We start from the raw sequence: 24477 nt of genomic DNA, 5'->3' as shown, positions 1-24477 counted from the left end.
AGATAGTCCTCAACTTACAACAGTTCACTTAGTGACCGTTCAAAGTTACAATGGCACTGGAAAAATGACTTACGACCATTTTTCACACTTATGGCCATTGCATCATCCCCATGGTGACGTGCTGTGCATTCGGATGCTTGACAACTGACTCACATTTATGACGGTTGCAGTGTTAAGTGAATTAGCGCAATTAAGTTAGTAATACGGTTGTTAAGTGAATCTGGTTTTCCCATTGACTTTGCTTGTCAGAAGGTTGCAAAAGGGGATCGCATGACGGGACACGTCATAAACATGAGCCAGTTGCCAAGTGTCTGAATTTTGATCTGGTAACCATGGGGATGCTACAATGGTTGTAAGTGTGAAAAACAATCAGAAGCAGTGGTGATATTCAGCCGTTCTATCCGGTTCGAGTGAACTGGTAGCGGCGGCTGTGGGAGGCTCCACCCACCCGCCTGGATATCATCACGTCCTTTTTTTACACTCTGCGCATGCGTGGAAGGCGGAGGTTGGGGGAACTCACACTTGTGAACCGGTAGCGAAGGTAAGTGAATACCATCTCTGGTTAGAAGTCACTTTTTTTAGAGCTGTTGTAACTTCAAATGGTCACTAAATGAATTGTTGTAAGTCAAGGACTACCTGTCAAACTATGATCAAGACAACCATGATTAAACCAAACCTTTGCTTCCTTTGGTGATGAAATGCCTCCTGGCAGTTATTTAAAAACATCTGGCTCACTTGAACTGCAGGGAAAATTACTATTCATGGTTACTCTGAACCTGGTTAACTGCAAGTCTGTACAAGTTGCTCTCGTCTCATGCCTGCCTTTAATTACATTGAGGCAGCCGTGGGATGTTTCCTCTTTTGATGGGGAATCTAGGCAAATTTAGAAGATCAAGATGACAGAGACAATTTTGATCCTGAGTCTTGGAGAGCAGATTGAACTGTGTTGATGCTTTCTTTATGACATAATTATGTGCAATCATAAATATTAAAGTTATTACTTTTTTCTATGAGTAAACATTAGCACACCCAGTAACACTGGAGCATTAAGTGTTTAGTTCCAACAATTCTCCATTAATATAGGCACAGTGGGTGAGTTTATATTATGAAAGCTTGGACAATTCCTCTCCCTGAACAACCGAAATCAAATTAAAGATTTCTGCCTTGTTCCCTTGATTAACATGAAATAAATTAGACAGTGTTATTATTGTTGGGCTTTGATTATTGTGCAGGTTAGCTTATTTCAGTCAAATCTCAAGCAACCTGCTCTTCTCCCCTTCCCCCCCCTAATCTTATAATTCCAGATTCAAAGAAACAAAATAATTTTGGAAACTGTAATAAGCAAATGTGAACGATTCCTATTAATGGTTTCTAATAGTTGCAATTTTCCTCCTGTGCAGTACTAAGTACAAAGGTATGAAAATGGGTAATAGATTTCTGATGAAAATCTGCAGGGCTCTCAGAAATGATACCGCTGCTTTAAGCAGCTGAATGCAACAGGGAAGCCAGAATAGAGCAGAGGGCTGGACTAGATGACCTCCAACCTTTCAAATTTGCCTTACATATTTTTATTTTAATGCGTTAAGGTATCACAAATGTTTCTGCAGTATTTAGTGATATTTATGTGAAACACTGATGTCTTTGGCAAAAAAAGGGGCTACATAAGGATAAATAAAAACATGCTTTATGGAATAATTTCTCTCTTGTGCTACCAAGCAAAGACCTGAATAATAATTGCACTAAAATAGGTGAGGAGAATTCCATGAATCCACAATGATTTTTGTTTCTTCGCTTTTCTTTTTGGCAGTTTCTGGAGTTTTTTCTGGGTGGATCATCCGGCTACAATTGTCCAAAAATCAGTGACCTGGTTTCCTGCCATTTTGAGGTGGGAATCACATATGAATAGCAGCATACACCCACAAATAGGCTTAACATTTAAGAGACACAAAACCTTATCCTAGTCCATATAATCCTGTTTGTTTGTTTGTTTGTTTGTTTGTTTGTTTGTTTGTTCATGTCAGAAGCATCACAGTTAAAATAAGGCATACAGACAGGAGGTTGAACAACTAGCCTCGTGGTGCGATCAGAACAATCTGGAACTGAACACTTTCAAAACTGTAGAAATGGTGGTGGACTTTAAGAGAAACCCTCCCATACTACCACCTCTTACAATACTAGACAACACAGTAGAGTATCAACAGTAGAGACCTTCAAATTTCTAGGTTATACCATGTCTCACAACCTAAAATGGACACCCAACATCAAAAATGTCATCAAAAAAGCACAACAAAGAATGTTCTTTCTGCGCCAACTCAGAAAGCTCAAACTGCCCAAAGAGCTGCTGATCCAGTTCTACAGAGGAATTATTGAGTCTGTCATCTGCACCTCCATAACTGTCTGGTTTGGCTCTGCAACCCAACAAGACAGACACAGACTTCAGCAGATAATTAGAACTGCAGAAAAAACAATTACTACCAACCTGCCTTCCATTGAGGACCTGTACACTGCACGAGTCAAAAAGAGGGTTGTGAAAATATTTACAGACCCCTCGCATCCTGGACATAAACTGTTTCAACTCCTACCCTCAAAACGACACTATAGAGCACTGCACACCAATAAACTAGACACAAGAACAGTTTTTTTCTCGAATGCCATCACTCTGCTAAACAAATAATTCCCTCAACACTGTCAAAGTATTCACTAAGTCTGCATTACTATTACTATTAATCTTCTCATCATTCCTATCGCCCATCTCCTCCCACTTACGACTGTATGACTGTAACCTTGTTGCTGGTATCCTTAAGATTTATATTGACTGTTTCCCTATGACTATCATTAAGTGTTGTACCTTATGATTCTTGACGAATGTATCTTTTCTTTTATGTACACCGAGAGCGTATGGACCAAGACAAATTCCTTGTGTGTCCAATCACACTTGGCCAATAAAGAATTCTATTCTATTCTATTCTATTCTATTCTATTCTATTCTATTCTATTCTATTCTATTCTATTCTATTCCATTCCATTCCATTCCATTCCATTCCATTCCATTTTATTCTATTCTATATGACATAAAATTTAAAATATAAAATACAATATTAAAATATTTACAAATTAAACAGATCTGGCCCAGAAAATAGCAACATTAATAATTGTGTTCTGTTGCACTACCAAGAAGTCCTTATGTGTACACTGATCAGGACACAAAGAACAGGTATACACATGTGTAGTTGTCTGCATATCACCACACTCACAAAGGGCAGAAGCCACAGGATAGCTCCATTTGTTCAGAGTTTCTCTGGATCTTGTTGTATCTCTGTGGGATCTATTCAACGATTTCCATACTTCCCAGCTTTTGCCAAAGTCAGGTGCCATCTTCTCTGTTGGTTCCATCCAATGTTGGTTCTTTGCAGCTTTCCGTAGGTCCACTCTACTTTCAAATTCTTCAGTCTTCTGTTGACCTAAGGAAGCTTTTCCTGGATTTTAGTCTCTGGTGTATAAACCTGTTCTAACTAAGTTGAGAAATATACCATGTTTTCCCCAAAATAAGACTGGGTCTTATATTAATTTTTGCTCCAAAAGATACATTATGTCTTATTTTCCAGTTAGGTCTTATTTTGGGGGAAATACAGTACTAAACACCTCTGTCTGCTCACAATCTTAACTGGGGCTTATTTTTGGGGTAGGGCTTATATTATCAGCATCCTGAAAAATCATGCTAGGGCTTATTTTCCAGTTGGGTCTTATTTTGGAGGAAACAGGGTGTGAACTGGCAGGAATTTGCCAAGAGAAGTAAGGAAATTAACTTGGGTACCGAGGATTTGGTGGCACAAGGTTGTAATTGTAAGCAGAAAAAAATATAGGATCCTAAAAATGCTTAGATAAAGAGAAGTGGAGACTGTGGGAAATGACAGGAAACTTCTTGCTAGTAAGGAAATCAAATTTAGAGATCTCTGCAATAAAGTTTTTTTTTTTAAAGACTGGTTATCCTTATATGGACTTTTTCTGAAAGAGGAAAAGACTGAATTGATGATTTATGGATTTGGGGGTTAGAAAGGGTTAAAGAGGGAGTTGTAAGTAGTAAGATAGCAATTAATAGAAAGAAGGGCAAAAGTCAAAATTCTGTTTTCTTCTTTTTATCACATTTCACATTGCTGTTATTTTCTTTTTCATCACATTTTAATACTTTTGTTGTCTAATAAAACATTTTTTTAAAAAAACAAAATAGGGCTCTCTAGAACGAGGGTGTCTGTCCCAAAAAGCAGGGAGGCAAGAAACAAAAGTCAAACGTTAGGAAAAGTATAAAAACAGTAGAACACACACACACACACACACACAGAGAGAGAGAGAGAGAGAGAGAGAGAGAGAGAGAGAGAGATGGGAGAGCAATGAGGAAATAAGAAATTCAGCCCAGAACAGAAGTTTAATCTTGAACAAAGGTTAGGGAAAAGGAGAAGGAACTGTTTAGCTAGCCAGGTAGCCTAGGATATTGGAAGTTGGCAAGACCACATTTGTAATACTGTGGTCAATTTTGGTCACCAAGATACAAAGATGTTGAGACTCTAGAAAGAGTGCAGACAAGAGCAACAAAGATGATTAGGGGGTTGGAGGCTAAAACATGATGAACAGCTGTGGGAACTGGGTACATCTAAGCTAATGAAAAGAAGGACTAGGGGTGACCTGATTATAATCTTCCAATATTTGAGGGGTTGTCACAGAGAAGATGAGGTCGACCTATTCTCCAAAGCACCTGAAGGCAGGGCAAGAAGCAGTGGGTGGAAACTAACCAAGGAGAGAAGCAACCTAGAACTAAGGAGAAATTTCCTGACAGTGAGAACAATTAATCAGTGGAACAACTTGCCTCCAAAAGTTGTGAATGCTCCAACACTGGAAGTTTTTAAGAAGATGTTGGATAACCATTTGTCTGAAATGGTATAGGATCTCCTGCCTGAGCAGGGGTTGGCCTAGAAGACCTCCAAGTTCCCTTCCAACTGTGTTATTCTGTTACCATAATGAAGTCCAGAATTTCTGCCATAAGTCATGACGGTCATAAGTCTAGGCACTCTTGTGAATGAAGCCATTTTTATGGCTTTTTTGTGGGAACTGTTAAGTGAATGCTATTGTTAAGTGAATGTCAAGGTTGTTAAATGACTCAATGTATTTCTATGGGTGTTTTGTTTTTTTTTTGCCAGAAACCTGCCAAAAAGGCCTGAAACCAGTAAAAAAAAAAAAAGTCAGAAATTGAGGTCATGTAATTCTGGAATGCTGCAACCAGCCACAAAAATGAGCCTTCGACAAGTGCCCAAAATGTGATCATGTAACTGTACGGGTATATGCAGTGGTTGGAACCTGGGACTGAGCCCTAAGTAGTTTTTGATACAGTTCATTTTATTATTATTATTATTATTATTATTATTATTATTATTATTATTATTATTTATTGGTTAATCTTTAGTGAGATTCACAGCCTTTGAGGCTGGTTAATAGCTCAGCAGCTCGAGTCCTAACCAAGGACCTAGGAACTGTTAAGGTATCGTCGGAGGATGTAAGCTGTTCCGAGTAAGGTGATTTTTTGTAGAATCAAGAATTTTTTGTAGAGTTGTAGAATTATTATTATTATTATTATTATTATTATTATTATTAATTGAATTTCTATACCGCCCTTCTCCCGAAGGACTCAGGGCGGTGAACAGAATAAGATTTCATATACATATAATAATTTTTTTTAAAACAGTATTTTTAATTTAAAAATTTAATTTAAAACAGTATTTTAAACAGTAATTTTGAATGATCAATAAGCTTCTGGTTGTTAAATGAAGATTAACAACCAGTAGTACAGGGACCAAGAGAGTAAGCTTTAGGAGAAATGAAGACTACTTGTGGGTAAGGTAAAGGTAAAGGTTCCCCTCACACATACGTGCTAGTCATTCCTGACTCTAGGGGACGGTGCTCATCTCCGTTTCAAAGCTGAAGAGTCAGCGCTGTCCGAAGATGTCTCAGTGGCCCTGTGGCCAGCATGACTCAACACCAAAGGCACATGGAACGCTGTTACCTTCCCACCAAAGGTGGTCCCTATTTTTCTATTTGGATTTTTTTACTTGCTTTCGAACTGCTAGGTTGACAGAAGCTGGGACAAGTAACGGGAGCTCACCCCATTACGCGGCACTAGGGATTCAAACCACTGAACTGCCGACCTTTCAATCAAGAAGCTCAGCATCTTAGCTAAGGGGAAAACATTTTTTCCCTAGCTAGAAAATTGTCCATTGAATCAGCTGAGGAAGATCTCAGTTTGAAGAGCAAAGAAAAGGAAAAGTAGGTTGGAATCAAACATAACGGGGGAAGATTTTATAGATCAGTTGTTGTGGTATTTCTGCCAAGGGGGAGGTGGGCTGCTTGGTTTAAATGTGTACTATAGTTTGAAATGTTTTTCACCTTTAAGGAGCCTTTTTTGTCTATTGTGGGTGAGAGGCTATGAATTATTAGCTTTGACTAATCCACCCAGGACACAAGGCAATTCATCCCATTAAATTCAATAGCCTACTGTTTAAAGTTATTTTTCTATCCATGTGATGCTGCCTGTGTATGGCGATTGTTCTAATGGAAGTGATAAAGTTGTTCTTGCCTGATCTATCTGCTGCTAAATTCTCATTGTTATGACCTTTAACTGGGCAAAACGGTGCATCATGGGGCCATGGTTTTTGAACTGAAGTATTTCAAAGGGGCTAATTTACGGAAGGTGTCCAAAATCTGGGACTCGTGACTTTTGAGGACATGAAATTTCAGTTGTGCCTGCTTGAATGGTACTGCCTCCTGCTGCTTTGCTGCTGCAGTCATGTGATCTTCATTTTCAATATTCCATGACAGTTTCCCAGCCAGTCTGGCAATCCTTCACTACCTCCTTCACCCATTTACCTGCCTGCAGGGAGGGGGGGAGTAAGATGGGGGAATGGGAGAGAGAGAGAGAGAAGGGAGGGAGGGAGAATGGGTGGTCTTCAAAAATTTTAGCAAGGGGTTCTCTGCCCGGTTGCTAGGCGTGGCCTAGTCGGCCTCCTGCACCACGGCGGAGGAACTTTTTGCCCTCCCCAGGCTCCGGAGGCTTTCCTCAAGCCTCCAGGAGGGCAAAAACAGCCTCCCCAAGCTCCGGAGGCCCTTTTCCCGAACTTCCATTAGGCCCATTTTTCGCCCTCCCCAAACCTCTGCGCTTGCCCTGCACTTACCTGCATCCAAAATGGGTCCCGTGGGGAGTCCTGGGAGGGGCAGGGTGGGTGGGGTCAGCCAGGAGTGGGATTTGGGGGTTCTCCAAACTGTGCAGAATTTTAGCTAGAGGTTCTCCCGAACCCCTGTGAACTCCCATCAGCCCACCCCTGGCAGGGAGGGAGGGAGGGAGGGAGGGAGGGAGGGAGGGAAGGAAGGAAGGAAGGAAGGAAGGAAGGAAGGCTGGATTTCTGATGTTCTGTGCCATATTCCTACAAGGAAATTCAGTGGGAGGCTAATAGGAAGTTGGAAGTCACTTCTGTTCCCACTGCTTTTTTGCCTGCCCTTGGTCATTCTGTTTCTGTTTAGGAAATGAAATGTCTCTGAAACAATTATTCAATGGGGCACAGGTTATCTAGTCATCACTAGAGCCCTGGGTATATATATATATTATTTACTGGATTTGATGGGGGGGAAATGACCCCTTAGAACTCCCCTCCCGCCTTAGACACTTGGTAACAGTTTGGTTTCAAGTATATTTGATAAGAGCTGAAGAGATCCTGCCTGGAGTGATGGCACAGGCCTGTGTTCCCAACCTCAACAACATTTATTTATTTATTTATTTATTTATTTATTTATTTATTTATTTATTTATTTATTTATTTAAAGTCAGCTTATTGCCCCCAAAAACCGGGGTTGACTCAGCCTTCCATCCTTTCGAGGTAGGTAAAATAAGGATGGAAGGCTGAGTCAATCTTGAGCCTGGTGAAATTTGAACTCGCAGTAATTGCAGGCAGCTGGCAGCTAAGTGCTACTTTAACAGCAGCAGTTTAGTCTGCTGCACCACCAGGCTCCTTTAGGATATGTGGACTTCAACTCCCCAAATCCCCCCCCCCACCCGCTAGCATGGGGAATTCTGCCAGAATTCTGGGACTTGAAGTCCTCACATCTTGAAATTGCTGAGGCTGAGACACAGAGCCCATAGGGAGCTACCTCAGGGGCAGCTTCTGGGTTAAACCAGGACTGATCCCAATCTATCCACTTGGCATTATTGCCTGGTTTCCTGCAGCTCTCGTGCCCCTCAAAAGCAAGAGGTTGCCCACTTCATGACTGGCCAAATAAGACTGGTGTAACTGAGGCTTTTTAAAAAAAAAAAAAATTCTGTTGCTTTTATTTCTATGTTTAGAATGTTTTTTCTATCTTCCATTAAAAAAAAAAAAATAGGCCGCCATGTGGAAAATTAGATATAACATCACTAACTCAATTAAGACGGTGTGTTAATTAAAAGAATGTTGGCAGGTGCATTTTTATATAAGGCAGCTGGTCAAATTATACTTCCTATTATATAGTTACTAAAGGCACAGGAGCCCCACACGGTCTGGCTTCAAAACAGAAGACTCCCCTACCTAACCAGTTTTACCTGTTGTGGGATTTGCGTGGGTGGATTCCCTTTTGAAGTTCTTGAAAATGGAGTCTCTCTACCCAAGTTGGACTGTATGGCTTAACCTTGTTTTAATAGACAACATATGTATCATATTCCAACTTTTATCTGCCTCTACAATTTTTTTTAAAAAAAAGCAAGATGTTTCTGTGTTACCTACCTAAAGTACCTATAAACTCTTTCTTGGAAAACCTTATTAAAGGAGATGGTGATATGCTATGTTGCCCATCCACAAACATTCCCTGCAGAGACATTCAGACCAAAATACTTTGCTCAGTTCATTTAAAAACAGTTATTGCTCTTGCATGCCTGCTTTCATGTGTGTGTTTTTCTTCCAATTTCTTTAATAGGCATCCAACTATATCAGGGGCAAAAGGAAAATAGGCCATTCTAATTTTACTGATGAGAAAATGTATGGGTGGGAAGCAGAGGTGGGTTTCATACAGGGGCGAAATGCTCCCGGTTCGGACCAGATCGCCCGATCCGGTAGCGATGGAGGCGGGTGGTTCGGAGAACCGGTAGCAAAAATCCCTGCTCCCCGCCCCCCATTCCCCAGCTGAGCAGCGCGATCATCAGAGGCTCTTTTTTCTTTTAAATGCCTCTGACGATCCAAGCTGAGTTGCCTGATCAGCAGAGGCTTTTTAAAAAACCCTCTGCCAATCAGGCAACTCATCTTGGATCGTCAGAGGCATTTAAAAGAAAAAAAAGCCTCTGATGATCAGGCAACTCAGCTTCGATCGTCAGAGACATTTATACCTCTGACGATCCAAGCTGAGTTGCTTGCTTGTCAAGCTGAGTTTGACGATCCAAGCTGACGATCCAAGCTGACGATCCAAGCTGATGATCCAAGACGATGCCTGATGATTCAAGCCGAGTTGCCTGATCGTCAGAGGCATTTAAAAGAAAAAAAGCCTGTGACGATCAGGCAACTCAGCTGGGATTGTCAGAGCCTTTTGAAAGCATTTTTTTACAACCTCTTCGCCAAAGAGGTTGTAGAAAAAATGGTTTTAAATTTTTTTTAAAAAATGGCCACGCCCACCCAGTCACATTACCCCCCTCACCAAGCCACACCCACAGAACTGGTAGTAACAAATTTTAGATTTCACCGCTGGTTTCATATATTTTTCCTACTGGTTTGCCGCGCATGCCTTCTGTGCATGCGCCCGACCTTCTGCGTATGCGCTTTGCTCACATGCCCACCTTCCGCCTCAAAAACGCTTTTGCGCGCCTCAAAAACTTGGCTAAATAGGACAGCATAGCGCCGTGGCGAGTGGGCTGGCCCACCCACGATCGCCGCTACCTGTTGTGACCGAGGCCCAAATAGTGATTACCAAACACAATTCAGTCCTGAACAAACTTATTTTATTAAAACAGCTGAGAATTAATTCATTCTCAGCTTAGTCCAAAATAAATTCTTCATAACCAGTCCAGTCGGCCTTATCTCCAAACTTTGATGTCTTTGGCAACTTGCCACAGGCTTTTCTTGGCAAAACCCCCCACAAAGTTCAAGAGACGCTGACAAGAAGCACGGGAATCAACGTTGCTTTTCTACAAAGAACCCAACAGCTCGTTGCTGCTCTTTTAAGCCTTATGGGAGTGGCCAATTATCTTCTGGCCTTACTCCCGAGTTGTCCTTTTTTCTTCAGCTGCTCTTGCCTTCTGGTGGCTCTGTGCATGCGTGCACTAGGAACAGGCTCCTCCTGTTCCTCTGTCTCTCTGCTGTCCGCCTCTGGAGGCTCCGGAGTCTGCACATCGCTCCCAGATGGCCCTGGCCCCATCTCTACCTCCAATGCAGAGCCCTTGTCCAGGCCTTCCCTGACTCCAAGACTGGCCCATTGTCCTCCCCAGCCTCCTCACTGTCCGACTCCGCTGCCAACACTACCCAACACTACCGGTTTACCCAAATCGGTCCAAACCGGCTGAATACCATCACGTTTAGGGCCACAAACCTTGATCCAATTTTTTTTTATTTAGCCAAGAGCTTCTCTTCCTTAAAATGTGCCCATAAATCAAGAGGTGAATTTGCTGATTTTTTTTTTCTCCCCCTGCTTGTTATTAATTCCTCAATTAGGTTCTTCTTTCTCTGAGCTTGATTGTTTTCCTGCAGATGTTTCATTACCAGGGTAGGTAACATCCCTGACGTTAACAGCACAACTGATGTTATGTAGGATGGTAATGAGAGGTCTGCAAGAAAAGAACAAAGTTCAGAGAACTCCAACAGTTCAACTCTGAGCTACATATGTTTTCTATTATTACAATTTTTGTATGCCGGTATATACATCTTGCTTTCTATAGCAGTGTACAAAGGAACAGGGGTGGGGAAATGAACATGTGGGGAACACAGGTGGCTTAAACAATTTAATTTATGGTGAAGGAGGAATTTCTTGCAGTTTTTCTGACTGGGTACGTCTCTTGTGCAGAGCAGTATTACAGCTAAACACAGAGTGGGTGTTTATATGACATGCTCAGCCATATCATTTTAGCTAATAACCCAAGCTACCTCAAGGTACTTTAATCATAGTACAGGTAGTTCTTGACTTATTACTATAATGAAGCCTGCCTGTTAGGTTCATGGGTTGGGACTTTGTAATGGGTTACCACGTGACCAGTTCAATTTTCCCTACCTTTTTTGCAGCTGTCATTAAACAAACGCCACGAACATAAAATGAACGTCGTGGTTTTAAACACTACGATTGTAAAGCAAATGCCGTGGTCGTAAAGCAAGCCCATTGTTTACTAAGGGCCATTTTTGCCAAAACCTGAAAGTAGATGCTGGGTTTTGGCAAAAAAAAAAAAAAAAAAGAAGTCATAAAATGAAGTCATGTGACTAAGGGCACATGGCCATCAATGTGGGCTGGTTGCAGAGCATCCAATATGCAGTCACAGGACCGGGGAAAGGGAACCTGTCATCAGAACCTGATCATAAATATCTTGGGGAAGAGGGGATGTCTCATCATAACTTTGAATGGTTGCTAAGCAACCAGTCGTAAGTTGAGGTCTACTTCTACAGTAACACTGTAAATGCGTTCAGAGAAAACACAAGGAGGTCAGATAAAGATCATCACATAATATGCCAAGGGTTATTTTTCTAGATGAATTCTCCTGTGGCTGATTGTGTTGTATACATTTAGCATATCTGGTTATGTGGTTATCCTTGTCCCCCCCAAATGGATTAATTCAATAAATGTGTTGTATGAAATCAATGTGCAACCAAGGTTCCTAAAATACAGTAATTTCTCACCTTAAACGTAAGTTATCTGGACCTGCACGTAAGAGTGAATATACAATTAACTCTTTCTTCCAGACTTTAGGAGTAGATGTGACAGGACACAGCCAGAGAATAAGTAGGGACTTTCTTCTAATCTGATTGGTTTCCCCCATTTCTTGCTAGGGCGATGAACATTTAAGCCACAGACACAAATGAAATGCGTCTCAGCCGTCTATTCTCCAACTCATGGTGACTTTGATCTATGGTGTATGTCCTCTTTTTTTAACTGAAAAATGTAAAATAAAAAAAGCTTTGAAACAGAAAGTAGCAATCATCCAGAACGAAGATAGTTAAGAGCCAGTATTCAGTAAACCAAGGCCAATAGTTTGCTCTTTTTGTGGCACCAGACCAACGAGGAAGTCCTTTACCCCTGGATTGGCTCCAGAGGTAGTTAAATACATCATATAAAGAAGTAAAACATGCAAGACAGAGTGACTACTATGTGTGAGAAGGGGGAAAAAGATCCCTGCTAACAAAAAATTTAAATCAGTGGAACAACTTGCCTCCAGAAGTTGTGAATGCTCCAATACTGGAAGTTTTTAAGAAGATGTTGGATAACCATTTATCTGAAGTGGTGTAGGGTATTCTGCCTAAGCAGGGGGTTGGACTAGAAGACCTCCAAGGTCCCTTCCAACTCTGTTATTCTAAAATTCTAAAAGGTGGTGAGAGAGCTCCAGAACCTTTGCGTTTTTCCTAAATTAGGACTTAGGAGAGTCCTGCTGAAGCAAAGGAGAGAAAAGAAAGGCGTATAGAAAAGAAAGGTGATAAATGAATGGGATTTTTCCTGTGGATCTGTTGCAAATGGCCACCTGAGATAGGGTTGTGATAAAGATGCTTGATCTTAAAGTAGGGGGTCTCCAAACTTGGCAACTTTTAATAATAATAATAATAATAATAATAATAATAATAATAATAATAATAATAATAATAATTTTATTTATATACCGCCCATTCTCCCGAAGGACTCAGGGCGGTGTACAGCCAAAATTAAAATACAAATATACAAATATACAATATCTAGTTAAAATTAATTAAAATCATTAAATAGTTTTGGCCGAATTTTAAAACCCAAAATTAAAACCCAATTTAAAATCAATCAATTTGATAGCCCCGCCTGTCGGAACAGTAGGGTCTTGAGGGCGCAGCAAAAAACCCGGAGGTCAGAAATGTTACAAATATCCAGGGGCAATTCATTCCAGAGGGCAGGAGCTCCCACAGAGAAGGCTCTCCTCCTGGGTGTCGCCAGCCAACATAACTTGGCTGACGGCACCCTGAGGAGTCCCTCTCTGTGGGAGCGAACTGGTCGGTGGGAGGCTGTTGGTGGCAGAAGGCGGTCCCATAGATATCCTGGTCCTATGCCATGGAGCGCTTTAAAGGTGGTGACCAACACCTTGAATTGCACTCGGAAGACCACTGGGAGCCACTGCAGCAACTTTTAAGACTTGTACACTTGTACACTTCAACTCCCATAATTGGATGGGGAATTCTGGAAGTTGAAGTCCACAAATTTTAAAAGTTACTAAGTTTGGAGACTCCTGATCTAAAGCAGTCTGCTCCTGTTGATTGATCCTTTTCTGAAGAGTTTCAGCTTCATTTCTGAGAAGATGAGATGTCAGACGTACATAAAGTTTATTGGGAGAAGAATGAAGAGTGAATCCGATTGAAAACATATATGAGTCCACATTAGGGATTTTATTATGGCGGTAAGAACTGTTTTATGGATTTTCACATGCCTGCAAATAATCAACTAATGGTTGGTTGTTGCTAAGGGTCATTATCAGGAATAGTTATTTGGATTTGTTCTAAGTTGGACTGCAACTGGGAAGGTCCAGTTGAGTTGAATGAGGCACAGAGTGAATTCAATTATCTAGTTGTGTGCGCCTTCAAGTTTGACTCCTGGCAACTGCCTGAACAAATCCAGTCTTCTTGGAAAGATTTAGGAAGTTGTTTGCCCTTTCTGCCTTCTTCTTAGGGCTGTTTGGTCCAAGGTCATCCAGTTGGCTACATGGTCTCCTGGTTTTTAGCCTAAATCACTGCCCCAATCTCGTTCTCCCCATTCATGCTGTTAAGAGTTTGGTAAAGGGGAACTATAAATTGACAATGGCTATGGCATACAAGGAAAACCTTTACAAAATGTTTTATAGGTGGCATTTGCCACCGGCAAGTCTGGCAAAAATGTTTAGTAATCTGTCTGCTAAATGCTGGAAATGGAATCAGACCCCAGGTACTTACTATCATATGTGGTGGACTTGTATGAAAGCAAGAAAATATTGGAAGAAAATAGACACCTGGTTGGAAAAGATGATTAAGCAATGTATAGGCCTGAAACCAGAAGTATTTCTGTTAGGAAAAATGCCGGAAGGTTATGATAAAGGGACCACATATTTAGTTTTGCATATATTGACAGCAGCAAAGATCGCATTTGCAAAATACTGGAAAAATGTGCATACTCCACCAGATGTGGATATAATTTGGAAAATGTTAGACTGTGCTGAGATGGACAAACTGACTTTAAAAATAAAAGACAAGGATGACACAGAATAGTACTTGATATGGAATAGATTTTATGAGTGGTTAGAGAAAAGAGGTAGAAATTAGAAGAAGGTTGTTACGTATGAATTAAAGATAAAGATCGTCTATAACTATAAATATGTCAATCTATTGAACAGAATTATAAATAAGCCTATATAAAGAGAGAATCAGCTAAATTACTCTGTTACATTATTACCACTGTTACCAATATATGTGTTAACACTTTTTAATGCCTTTTCTTTGTTTTTCTTTTGTAAATGATATGCCCTGACAATACACTGCATTCAAAATGTTTATGAATTAAAAAAAAAAGAGTTTGGTAAAGGACTCCAGGGAGATGATCTCTGGTTGGATCCAGAGGATACTGAATTCCTCTTTGAGTATATCCCCTCCTTTAAGAAGCCATCATTAGACTCAATAAAGCTAGGCAATTTTAATCCAGTCTTCAACCTTTCCTTTTGCGGGAAGCTTGTTAGAAGAAAATGGTTGTAGCTGCAGAGGCTGCAGAAGAAATAGATTATCTGGACTCTTTTCAGTCAGACTTCAGGCTGGGCTATACCTTATACACAACTTTACTTATTAATGATCTCTAGTAGAAAGAGGATGGATGTAGTACAACCTTCCCAATTCTCCTTGACCTTCTCACAGCTTTCCATACCATCAATCATGGATCCTTTTTTACTAGAGCAAATGGTACACTCACAAATCAGAACACCGTGTAGCAGTAACTCAAAACACACATAAATGCAGCAATAGCACTTAGACTTATATATCGCTCTATAGTGCTTTACAGCACTCTCTGAGTGGTGTACATATGTCAACGTATTGCCCCCCAACAATCTGGATGCTCATTTTACTGACCTCGGAAGGATGGAGTCAACCAGTCAGGATCGAACTACTGGCAGTGAGCAGAGTCAACCTGCAATACTGCATTCCAACTAGTGTGCCAGCACAACTCCCGCAAATCTTGTGGTAGCATTATTTTCTACCTATCTACACAAGGAAGGTAAATAGCACTTTAATACCCTGCCCTGGTAGCGCAGCAGAATAAAGCACTGTTATTAACTGTTATTAACATCAGCTGCCTGCAATTACTGCAAGTTCAAATCTCATCAGGCTCAAGGTTGACTCCGCCTTCCATCCTTTCTAAGGTAGGTAAAATGAGGACCCAGATTGTGGGGGCAATAAGCTGACTTTATATAAAATATACAAAAGTATGAAGGCTATTGCTTAACGCATTGTAAGCCGCCGAGTCTCCGGAGAAGGGCTGCATATAAATCAAATTTAAAAATAAAATACAATTGTGGGCAAAGGTTCATTCAGGCTCCTAGAAATCTAGGATGGGAACAAGAATCTGTTGGGACGATCATGCTGAAACCATCCATTTAGGAGTAACACACACAAAAAAAAACCCTTGCACCACAGAAAGACCTTACGTTATCACAACTAATAAACACATCTTTTCACAAACAAAAGCTGTCCAGGCCTCATGCTAGGGAGCCAGGCTCCCCTCCAGGTAATGTCCATGCCCAGACCTGTTTAACTTGCGAGGTGGAGCACCAATGTCTACAGTCTACTTTTATGATTAGTTTTCTGTTCAGAGTGCAGCCACTATCATTACGCATTCCCACTGTACGTTTCCTTTTTCTTTCCCCTCGATTCCCCTTTCACATGACCCCTTCTTTTGACCTTTCCAATTACTCATCTTCAGCCAAGTTTTGAGGCTGCAGAAGGCATCCCTTATATGTAATAGATGCACACAGTTATCCATTTAAAGAGAAGACAAGACATGAAATGGGTTTGGAGCAAGAGTATAGAAGTCTCTTCTTCATTCCTACAAACAGGACATACTGAATTGCAAGGATAACATTTGGCTAGTTGGGGTTGGTTGAGTAATTCAGAGCTGGCAAAATTCACCAAGTACAATTAAATCAAACCCAAACAAGCCACAATGAGTGTGCTTGCATAACATGCTAAACCAGCTCTATCACTAATGATGGATATGTTAGACCTGACCTCCTTTCCTCCCCTCCCTTCCATTCTTCCTCTCTCCCTCCCTTCCTTCCAAAAGGCTTGATTGGCCATTCTAGATGGAGTTTTCTTTCTCCTATGTCAGGGCTGTCAAATTCCCGGCACACGGGCCAGATGTGTCACATGCTGGCCATGCCCACACCTGGTTTAGCAAAGGGGGAAAAAATCCCGATACGTCACGTGATGCCAACGTGACGATGTTTGCTTGACACCCCTGTCCTATGTCCTTCTGCATAAACACAGAAGGAGAAAATACAACTAAGTATAGTAAAGATAGAGTAGCCCAAATGGCTCCATTCTATTGCCGTTCCTATCTCTCTTCTCTATGGCTGGGAGCCAAATGCAGGAATAATTAAACACATACACACACCTGCATAAAGGGATGGGGGTGGGGATGAAGATAAACAGTTAGGCAAGCCACAGTACACAATGTAGTGAGGATACATCTCAATCATAATCCTTCATCTGAATTTGTATTAGACCTACCCATGTTATGTTTGAATGCGTTGTGTAAACTAGGTCAGTAGGTTAGCAACGTCTGTGAATGAGTACGGAGAGTATTCTATCTGAGGTTTTCTTTTCTCCAGGCATACAGAGGGAGTCAACCATTGTAGCAATCATTTTTAATCCTGCCTAAATCTGTGCAGGATGGCATCCATTGCAGAAGGGGGTAGAGAGAGATGGAGTTTGGGATTTTAGATTTCCCCTCTTACTTGATGCTTCTGGGATCCTTCTTTAGGGCAAGAGGATCATTCCAGCAGTTGGATGTTCTAATATCCTTATAAACAAAAGGCAACACCTTAAAATGTCTTCACTTTACGAGCATGGCAATTAGTCACCTTAATTCAAATCTCATATTGACCAATAGAAGCATAGTGTCCAAATCAAGGGACCAATTGGATCAAGTTTTGGCAGTGGTGAAATTCAATTTTTTTTACTACCAGTTCTGTGGGTGTGGCTTGGTGGGTATGGCTTGGTGGGCGTGGCAGAGGAAGGATCCTGCAAAATCCCCATTCTCTCCCCACTCCTTGGGGAAAGATATTGCAAAATCTCCATTTCCATCCCACTCTGGGGCCAGCCAGAGGTCGTATTTGCCGATTCTCCGAACTGCTCAAAATTTCCACTACCGGTTCTCCGAACTGCTCAAAATTTCCACTACCGGTTCTCCGAACTGCTCAAAATTTCCACTACTGGTTGTCCAGAACCTGTCAGAACCTGCTGGATTTCACCCCTGAGTTTTGGGTACTTTTGGGTATGGTGCAGAGGTGGGCATCACATACTGTAACAACTGGTTCGCCCGGAATCGAAAATGTGAGCCTGTGCGCATGTGTGCAGCATCGAAAAACTGGCGATTAGCGTCAGGGCGGGTGGGCAGGCCCAGCCACTGGTCAGAACTACCGGTTCGCCTGAACCATAAGTAGCCTACCACTGGTACTGTGGCCATTGTAGCAACACTTTAGAAAAGATTCAGAGAAATGGAGTCAAAAGAAGGCTTTTATAGCCCAAGAGCAGAGACTGCTTGGATTAGGTTCAAGCTTCAGAAAAAATAGGTGAGAACACTGTAACAATCCTAAACTTCAAAAAGACAAATTTTGATTGAATGTTAAAAGTTCCTAAAAGTAAGAGCAGCTCTATAGTGAACCAATTTTCGAGAGGAAGATTGGGTTTACCTTCACTAAATGTGTTCGAGCGGAGGCTAAAAAGAGGCTGCTTGATAAAATTCCTTAAATGTCAATCCCTACTTTGGCAGAGAATTACGTGTTTTGGATTTGGCTTGATCTAGGACGTTCACGATTTCCCAGTTAACAAAATAACAGAGTTGGAAGGGATCTTGGAGGTCTTCTGGTCTAAGTATGGATCACGAAGTGTTTTCCAAACCTCACTGAATAGAAAAGGGCCTACTTCAGAGAGAACAATCCTGAAATTCTATTATTCTGCAGAAGAATTATTGAGTCTGTCATCTGCAACTCTATAACTGTCTGGTTTGGTTCTGCAACCCAACAAGACAGACACAGACTTCAGCGGATAATTAGAACTGCAGAAAAAACAATTACTACCAACCTGCCTTCCATTGTGGACCTGTATACTGCACAAGTCAAAAAGAGGGCTGTGAAAATATTTACAGGCCCCTCGCATCCTGGACATAAACTGTTTCAACTCCTACCCTCAAAACGACGCTATAAAGCACTGCACACCAGAACAACTAGACACAAGAACGGTTTTTTCCCTAACACCATCACTCTGCTAAACAAATAATTCCCTCAACACTGTCAAACTATTTACTAAGTCTGCACTACTATTAATCTTCTCATCGTTCCCACCACCCATCTCCTTCCACATATGACTGTATGACTGTAACCTTGTTGCTGGTATCCTTAAGATTTATATTGACTGTTTCCCTATGACTATCATTAAGTGTTGTACCTTATGATTCTTGACGAATGTATCTTTTCTTTTATGTACACTGAGAGCGTGTGCACCAAGAGAAATTCCTTGTGTGTCCAATCACACTTTGCCAATAAAGAATTATATTATATGACTGCCTTCTGTTTTGTGAAATGGATCTAATCTAGGTCTAGAGTCACCTGTCACATAAGCCCTTCAAAATACATTTCTTTCCTTCCCTTCCACAACTGGGTTTTTGATTGCAGCCTTCTAAATCTTCTAATTTACTTCCTTCTGCTTCCTATTGACTGCCAGGATGGATTCCTCTTTGGGAAAAGTAACAAGAAAGCTAATTTGAATATGTTAATCTATTTGTTTTTGCATGGCCCATTGATCAACACCAATATACATCCCTGTCAAAGAAAACAACAGTGGAAGTTATTGAATTGGATATGGGAAGATGTCTGCATTTATTCAGAGAAAGTCTATGGAAAACGGCATCTATCTTAATAAATGTATTATAAATTTGCAGGGAGTTCTTATCGCTCCTTTAATAGCCTTTCTGAAGTTTGAAAAAAAGCAGATGATAAGAGGTCAGGTGCTGGTTAACTTCTAGTGGCGATGGCACTATTGAATGGTGATTTTCTGGTTTCAGAAGAACACATGCAATACAGTTCAAATTTGGAATGCAGGAAGCAGCCAAGAAGAAAAACCTAAAACTGCCAAAGTAGATATAAAGTGCACTAAACAGAAAATTTTAGGAGTAGTTTTGTGTGGACAGAGTGGGTCATTTAAAATAATGGTATGATATAAATCTTGATTTATTTATTTATTTATTTTGATGGGAAATGGTGAGAATAATGCTTGTGAGCAAAGGAACATCTCAGAAAAAACAGAGATATTTTATTATTATTATTTTGGCTCATTTGACTACATTTGCAAACCAAAGAGCAACCTACAATATTGCAATGGTGAAGAGTGAGCTATGGCTGCTTTCTCATATCTTATTGTTTTATTTATGTAATCTTAATTATATATATTTAGGGAGTCCATATTTACTAAATGGACCATATTTACTTTTTCAAAAGAGACAATAAAAAAAAAAATCTGAAAAGAAAATACAAAGTCCAGAACACATCTTCTCCAGTTTACATCCAGATAAGCAATGACTGATTCCAGACAAACAATTAGCAAAAAGCAATACTGTATTTAAGGAGAAAACCACACTCCTACAAAACTGGCAGGGCAAACTACTATATATAAACAGGAAGCAAAATCTATTCAAACAGATGATATTACTTAGCTGGGTAATAAAGCATGTGCAAACAATCAACCCAACCCATTACCAGAGACTGCACAGTTCAACCCTGAACTACATACAGCATATTCTCTTCTATTGAAATATACCTTTTTGTATACATATATAAGCACACTCATAAACTACCTAATAGTTATTCAGGGAGGAATGAAGGACAACAACATATAAAAAGGACATCACTAAAAATTGTGCCAGGGCCATACCTCTTAAAATCAGCAGATACGTTTTGAAGAAGTATGTGCATTTATTACTAATGCAATTTTGGAATACATGAGAAGCTACTTAATGCAACTTCAAGCAACTTCAAGCAAGAACACAGTCCTATTTAAAGGTAATGGAAATACAGAGGCTGAAGAAATGGAAGAATCTGGAGTGGCGTATATTAGCAATGTTTGGCAAAGAGAATTCTTGAGTTATTGCTAACAGCTGTTTCAGGCAACACAAACAGAGACTCTACAAAACGTCTGGTCGTTGTTGATTGGAGATTGAAATCCAGCTGACTACATATTAGGAACAGAAATTGGAGAAGTTCGGGCCATTCAGCCCCATCACTTCCAAGTGTGGATTGTGGAACAGATCATGAATTATTGGCGTCAAAAAGGAGTTGAGTTGATAAAAACCAAGGCAACTAAACTGAAGAGCGTAGGAATGCTAGAAGGATTTGTCTTGAAGGACATGCAGTCAGAATATTAAATCACTGATAGTGAAATTTAATATTTATAACTTATGGGAAAGAGACCTGAAGAAGCTATGGAAAAGGTAAGAAATATTGTGACAACCAAAGTTGAAAAAAAAATCTCCAAAAGCTTAAGTGGCATTCAGAATAATCTATTATGGTGGGTACCGAAAGATGGAGGTCTTCAATAAGGATGGGAGATAATTAAAGTTTGCAAACTTTCAAAACCAGATAATAAAGGACAATAAAGGGACCTTAATTAAGATGACAATGGAAAGAGGAAAGAGGCAAAAGGAAAATGAAATGTTTTTAAGAATTTCAGAGAAATCACAGGAGAATGTAATTAGGGTAGGAAATTATTTATTCATCTTTCTAAATTCAGAAATTTAGAAATTCTAGAAATTCAGATTTCTAAACTGCCCATCTACCTCAGAAAGGCATTCTAGGCAGTGTACAATAAACTGTCAAAATATAAAAACACTGGATAAAAATTAAAATGTTAGAATTAAAATTTTGAAATTAAAAGAAATACCAAAGAAATCCAACAAGAATTTGCTAAGAGAAGCAAATGAAGTTCAGAGATCGAACAGCAAGACAAAATCTTTTACAGAAGGAGAAAACTTTGTAAACATCTTCAGAAACCAATTAAGATGTATGAGATCTTACAACAATATCAAACAGAAAAATACTCAGTGAATGAAATGCTTATTGAACTTCTAAAGCTGCACGAGAAGAGGCAGTTAAAACAGTCACAGCTCTATGTCTGGAAATATTGAATAAGATCGCTTGAGGTAGGAATGGAGAAATTTGACATCTGAGCAAGTAGGGAATTTAGCAGTGTTATCCACATGGCATGGCCCAGAAAATCAAGATGGTGAACTGGAACTGTATCATTGAAACTCTACTTTTTAATCTGCATATGATCATATGCAGCTGACTAGGTGGCTCAGTGGCTAAGACACTGAGCTTGTTGATCTGAAAGATCGCAGGGGGTTGGACTAGATGACCTCCAATGTCCCTTCCAATTCTGTTACTGTTTATATAAGGAAAATATGTGACCAGATAAACAGGCAGGTTTCAGCAAAAAGAGAAGAACACAGAATCAGATTTGCTACCGTAAACTGGATAATGGAAGGAGCAAAAAGATTTAAGAAGGAGGTTTATCTTTGCTTCATTGATTGCAGCAAGCTTTGATTGTATAGATTATGTCAGAAAGTGGATTTATTGTTCGGAAGAGTCTTTACAATGAATTAGAATCTATTATTACATGAATTGAATTTCAAGAACAAGAGTGGTTCAGAGCAGGACAAGGAAGTGAAAGGAAAATACCATTAGGGAAATCTTTAAAAGTGTGCAGGAAGTCATATAGAAACTACATTATTTCCTTTTGAGTGGGTAAAGCTCCAAGACCATTTTCGAAGCTTTAAAGGGTGCTTCAGGCTGCCTCATCTTGCATAGGCACCCACAACCACTTACACAGTCCTATGAGACACATATCCAGCATTGCTTTAATTTTAAATTGCTTTAATTGTTTTAACAGACTGGTAGAATTGGAAGAGAAAATGGCTAGAATTGAAACTGGAGGTCAGAAATTGTAACATGCTATTTGGATATAAGTAACATTTTTGTCAGGTTTATTACAGGTAGTTTTTGATTTTACCCAGTCTGGTGGGTTGTTGGTTTTTCTTTTTTCTTTTTGCCAGAAATTTAAAATAAACACCAGAATGCAGCAAAAAAACATCAAAAATTAGTTATGTAACCCTGGAATGCTACATGTAGCTGAAAAGGTGAGCCAGTTGCCAAGTGATCATATGTGTCTGTGTGTTTGTGTGTGTGATAACTTTGAAGTCAGGTAAGGCTAGTAGCTTTTGGGAGAGTCACTTTGAACTGATAGTAAATGACTGGCTGTACATGACACCTGTTTGTATGAAAATAAAAGTGGAATATAAAAAAAAAAACCATTAATGTGAAATAGTAAAAAAGAAGGTTATGTTGCCCAGCCTGTTGCTTGATCTCAAGGCAGATGAAAGAACTGGACCTGGCAATTTTGCTTTCTTCCATTCAAAAAGATACACAATAAAGATGGACAGACATCAGAAAAAGGAACAAGAATAATCCCCCGGGAGAATTGACAAAACTTGACAAGATAAGAATGATTTCTATGAAAACCATAATAATGAAAAAAAATAGTCAAATGTATATATGAGTTGGGACTGGTGGTATGCTTGGCTGCAAAAAAGAAATCTTAAGAAGAATGTAAAATAATAATCTTAGTGTGACTCTGGGTAAATATTTATAGGAATATTGCACGGCAGCTGAGAATTCTTTCTTCTGGATAATCTTTTCTTTTTTTGATGATTTGGTTTAATGGAGGTTTGTACTATTTCTAGGCGAAAATTGATGCTTTAAAACTCTATATGTATTATATCACTCTCTGCAATTCTATCCATATTGCTCTATTTTTTTTCCTGTAATTTTTAATAATTTTCCATAAAAATTAAAAAAAAATATAGTCAAATGCAATGGTCTTCCCAGCGGAAACCTATCGGGAGACCTTGGGGCAAGCCAGAAAGAAGGGAGACAGGAGCGCTCTCCGGGATCTACAAAGGAAAACGGCATCGAAATCCCATTTCTGCGCTGGGATCTATATAAGCATCTTTTACGATCGCCGCGGCCCCATCGTGATCCCACAGTAATGCTCTCGATCACTTTAGGGATATCTGTGGGGGGGGGGGGTTGCAACGGAGTCGCGATCAAGTCGCTTTGTGAGGAATTGACCCGAAAGGACCGCGGACCGCTCGATCCGTCCTGCAAACCGAGATAAAAGCTTGAATGGATCCCCAAGCAGAAGCTCCCGTCCTTTGGCGGATGGACGGAAAGGGTGGGGTGGGGGAACCGTACAAAACAACCCCCCCCCCCTAGATTCCTGGGAGACGCCGTGGATCAAGCGGGCAGAGAGGATCCGCGGCGACCGCCCCTGAGGGGGAAAAAGAGCCTGGGAGGATTCCGAGCGCCTGGTTGGCGAGATGAGGAGGGAGGGGCGCCGATTCGACGGAACAGCCGCCGGGACTCCAGCCGCCTCGACGGCACCTAAACTAAATAACCCCCGCGGGCGGGGTCTTGAGGCGAGCGAGAGCGCGCGCAGGGGGGGACGGGGTCGGAGGTGGGGGGAGAGAGGGAGGGGCGGGGAGGAGCGAGATTTCTGGTTGGCCGCCGCTCGGCTCAAGGGGCGGGGCGTCGCTTCCACCACCACCACTCACTCACTCATTCTCACTCACTCACTCTCCCCCTCCCCTCCCGCTTTCTCTCTCTCTCTCTCTCTCTAGCTCGCTCGCTCCCTCCCCGTCGCCCAGGTGCTGGTTGGCGGCCTCCCTCGCGCGCCCCCGCCTGCGCGCGCGCGCGCGCCTCCCACTCCTCCTCCTCCTCCCCTCCCCTCCTCGGCTCGGCTCTAGCTCGCCGTGCCCGCGCGCGCCGCTTTTCGCCCGGGCTGCGCTCGGACATGGCGGCGGAGCTGAGCGCCGAGCGGCTGCGCTCGCTGCCCGCCAGCTGGAGCTTCGGCATCAGCCGCGGCGGCCGCATCTTCTTCATCAAGTAAGCCGGCGGGGGCGGGGTGGTGGAGGGGGTGCAAGCGG

The 24477-nt window shown here is 41.0% G+C and overlaps 1 protein-coding gene across 32 annotated transcripts in view; it reads left to right on the top strand.

The window, feature by feature from the left end:
• The first annotated feature begins 24073 nt into the window (after nucleotides 1-24073).
• The window catches only part of PLEKHA5 (pleckstrin homology domain containing A5), a 217263-nt gene continuing 216859 nt past the window's right edge, over nucleotides 24074-24477 (top strand). For 25 of the 32 annotated variants that reach the window (XM_087873042.1, XM_087873040.1, XM_087873033.1 and 22 more), the window contains exon 1: nucleotides 24074-24436. In XM_087873042.1, the coding sequence (XP_087729168.1) occupies nucleotides 24345-24436 (92 nt within the window). In that variant the 5' untranslated portion in view covers nucleotides 24074-24344. The remainder of the gene's footprint in view (nucleotides 24437-24477) is intronic. The other 7 variants (XM_087873044.1, XM_087873045.1, XM_087873029.1 and 4 more) reach the window with 4 other exon arrangements.

This window comes from Pantherophis guttatus, chromosome 7, assembly GCF_059756535.1.
Source record: "Pantherophis guttatus breed Tessera chromosome 7, ASM5975653v1, whole genome shotgun sequence".
Classification (NCBI taxonomy): domain Eukaryota; kingdom Metazoa; phylum Chordata; class Lepidosauria; order Squamata; family Colubridae; genus Pantherophis; species Pantherophis guttatus.
This window is presented reverse-complemented; position numbering and strand designations above follow the sequence as displayed.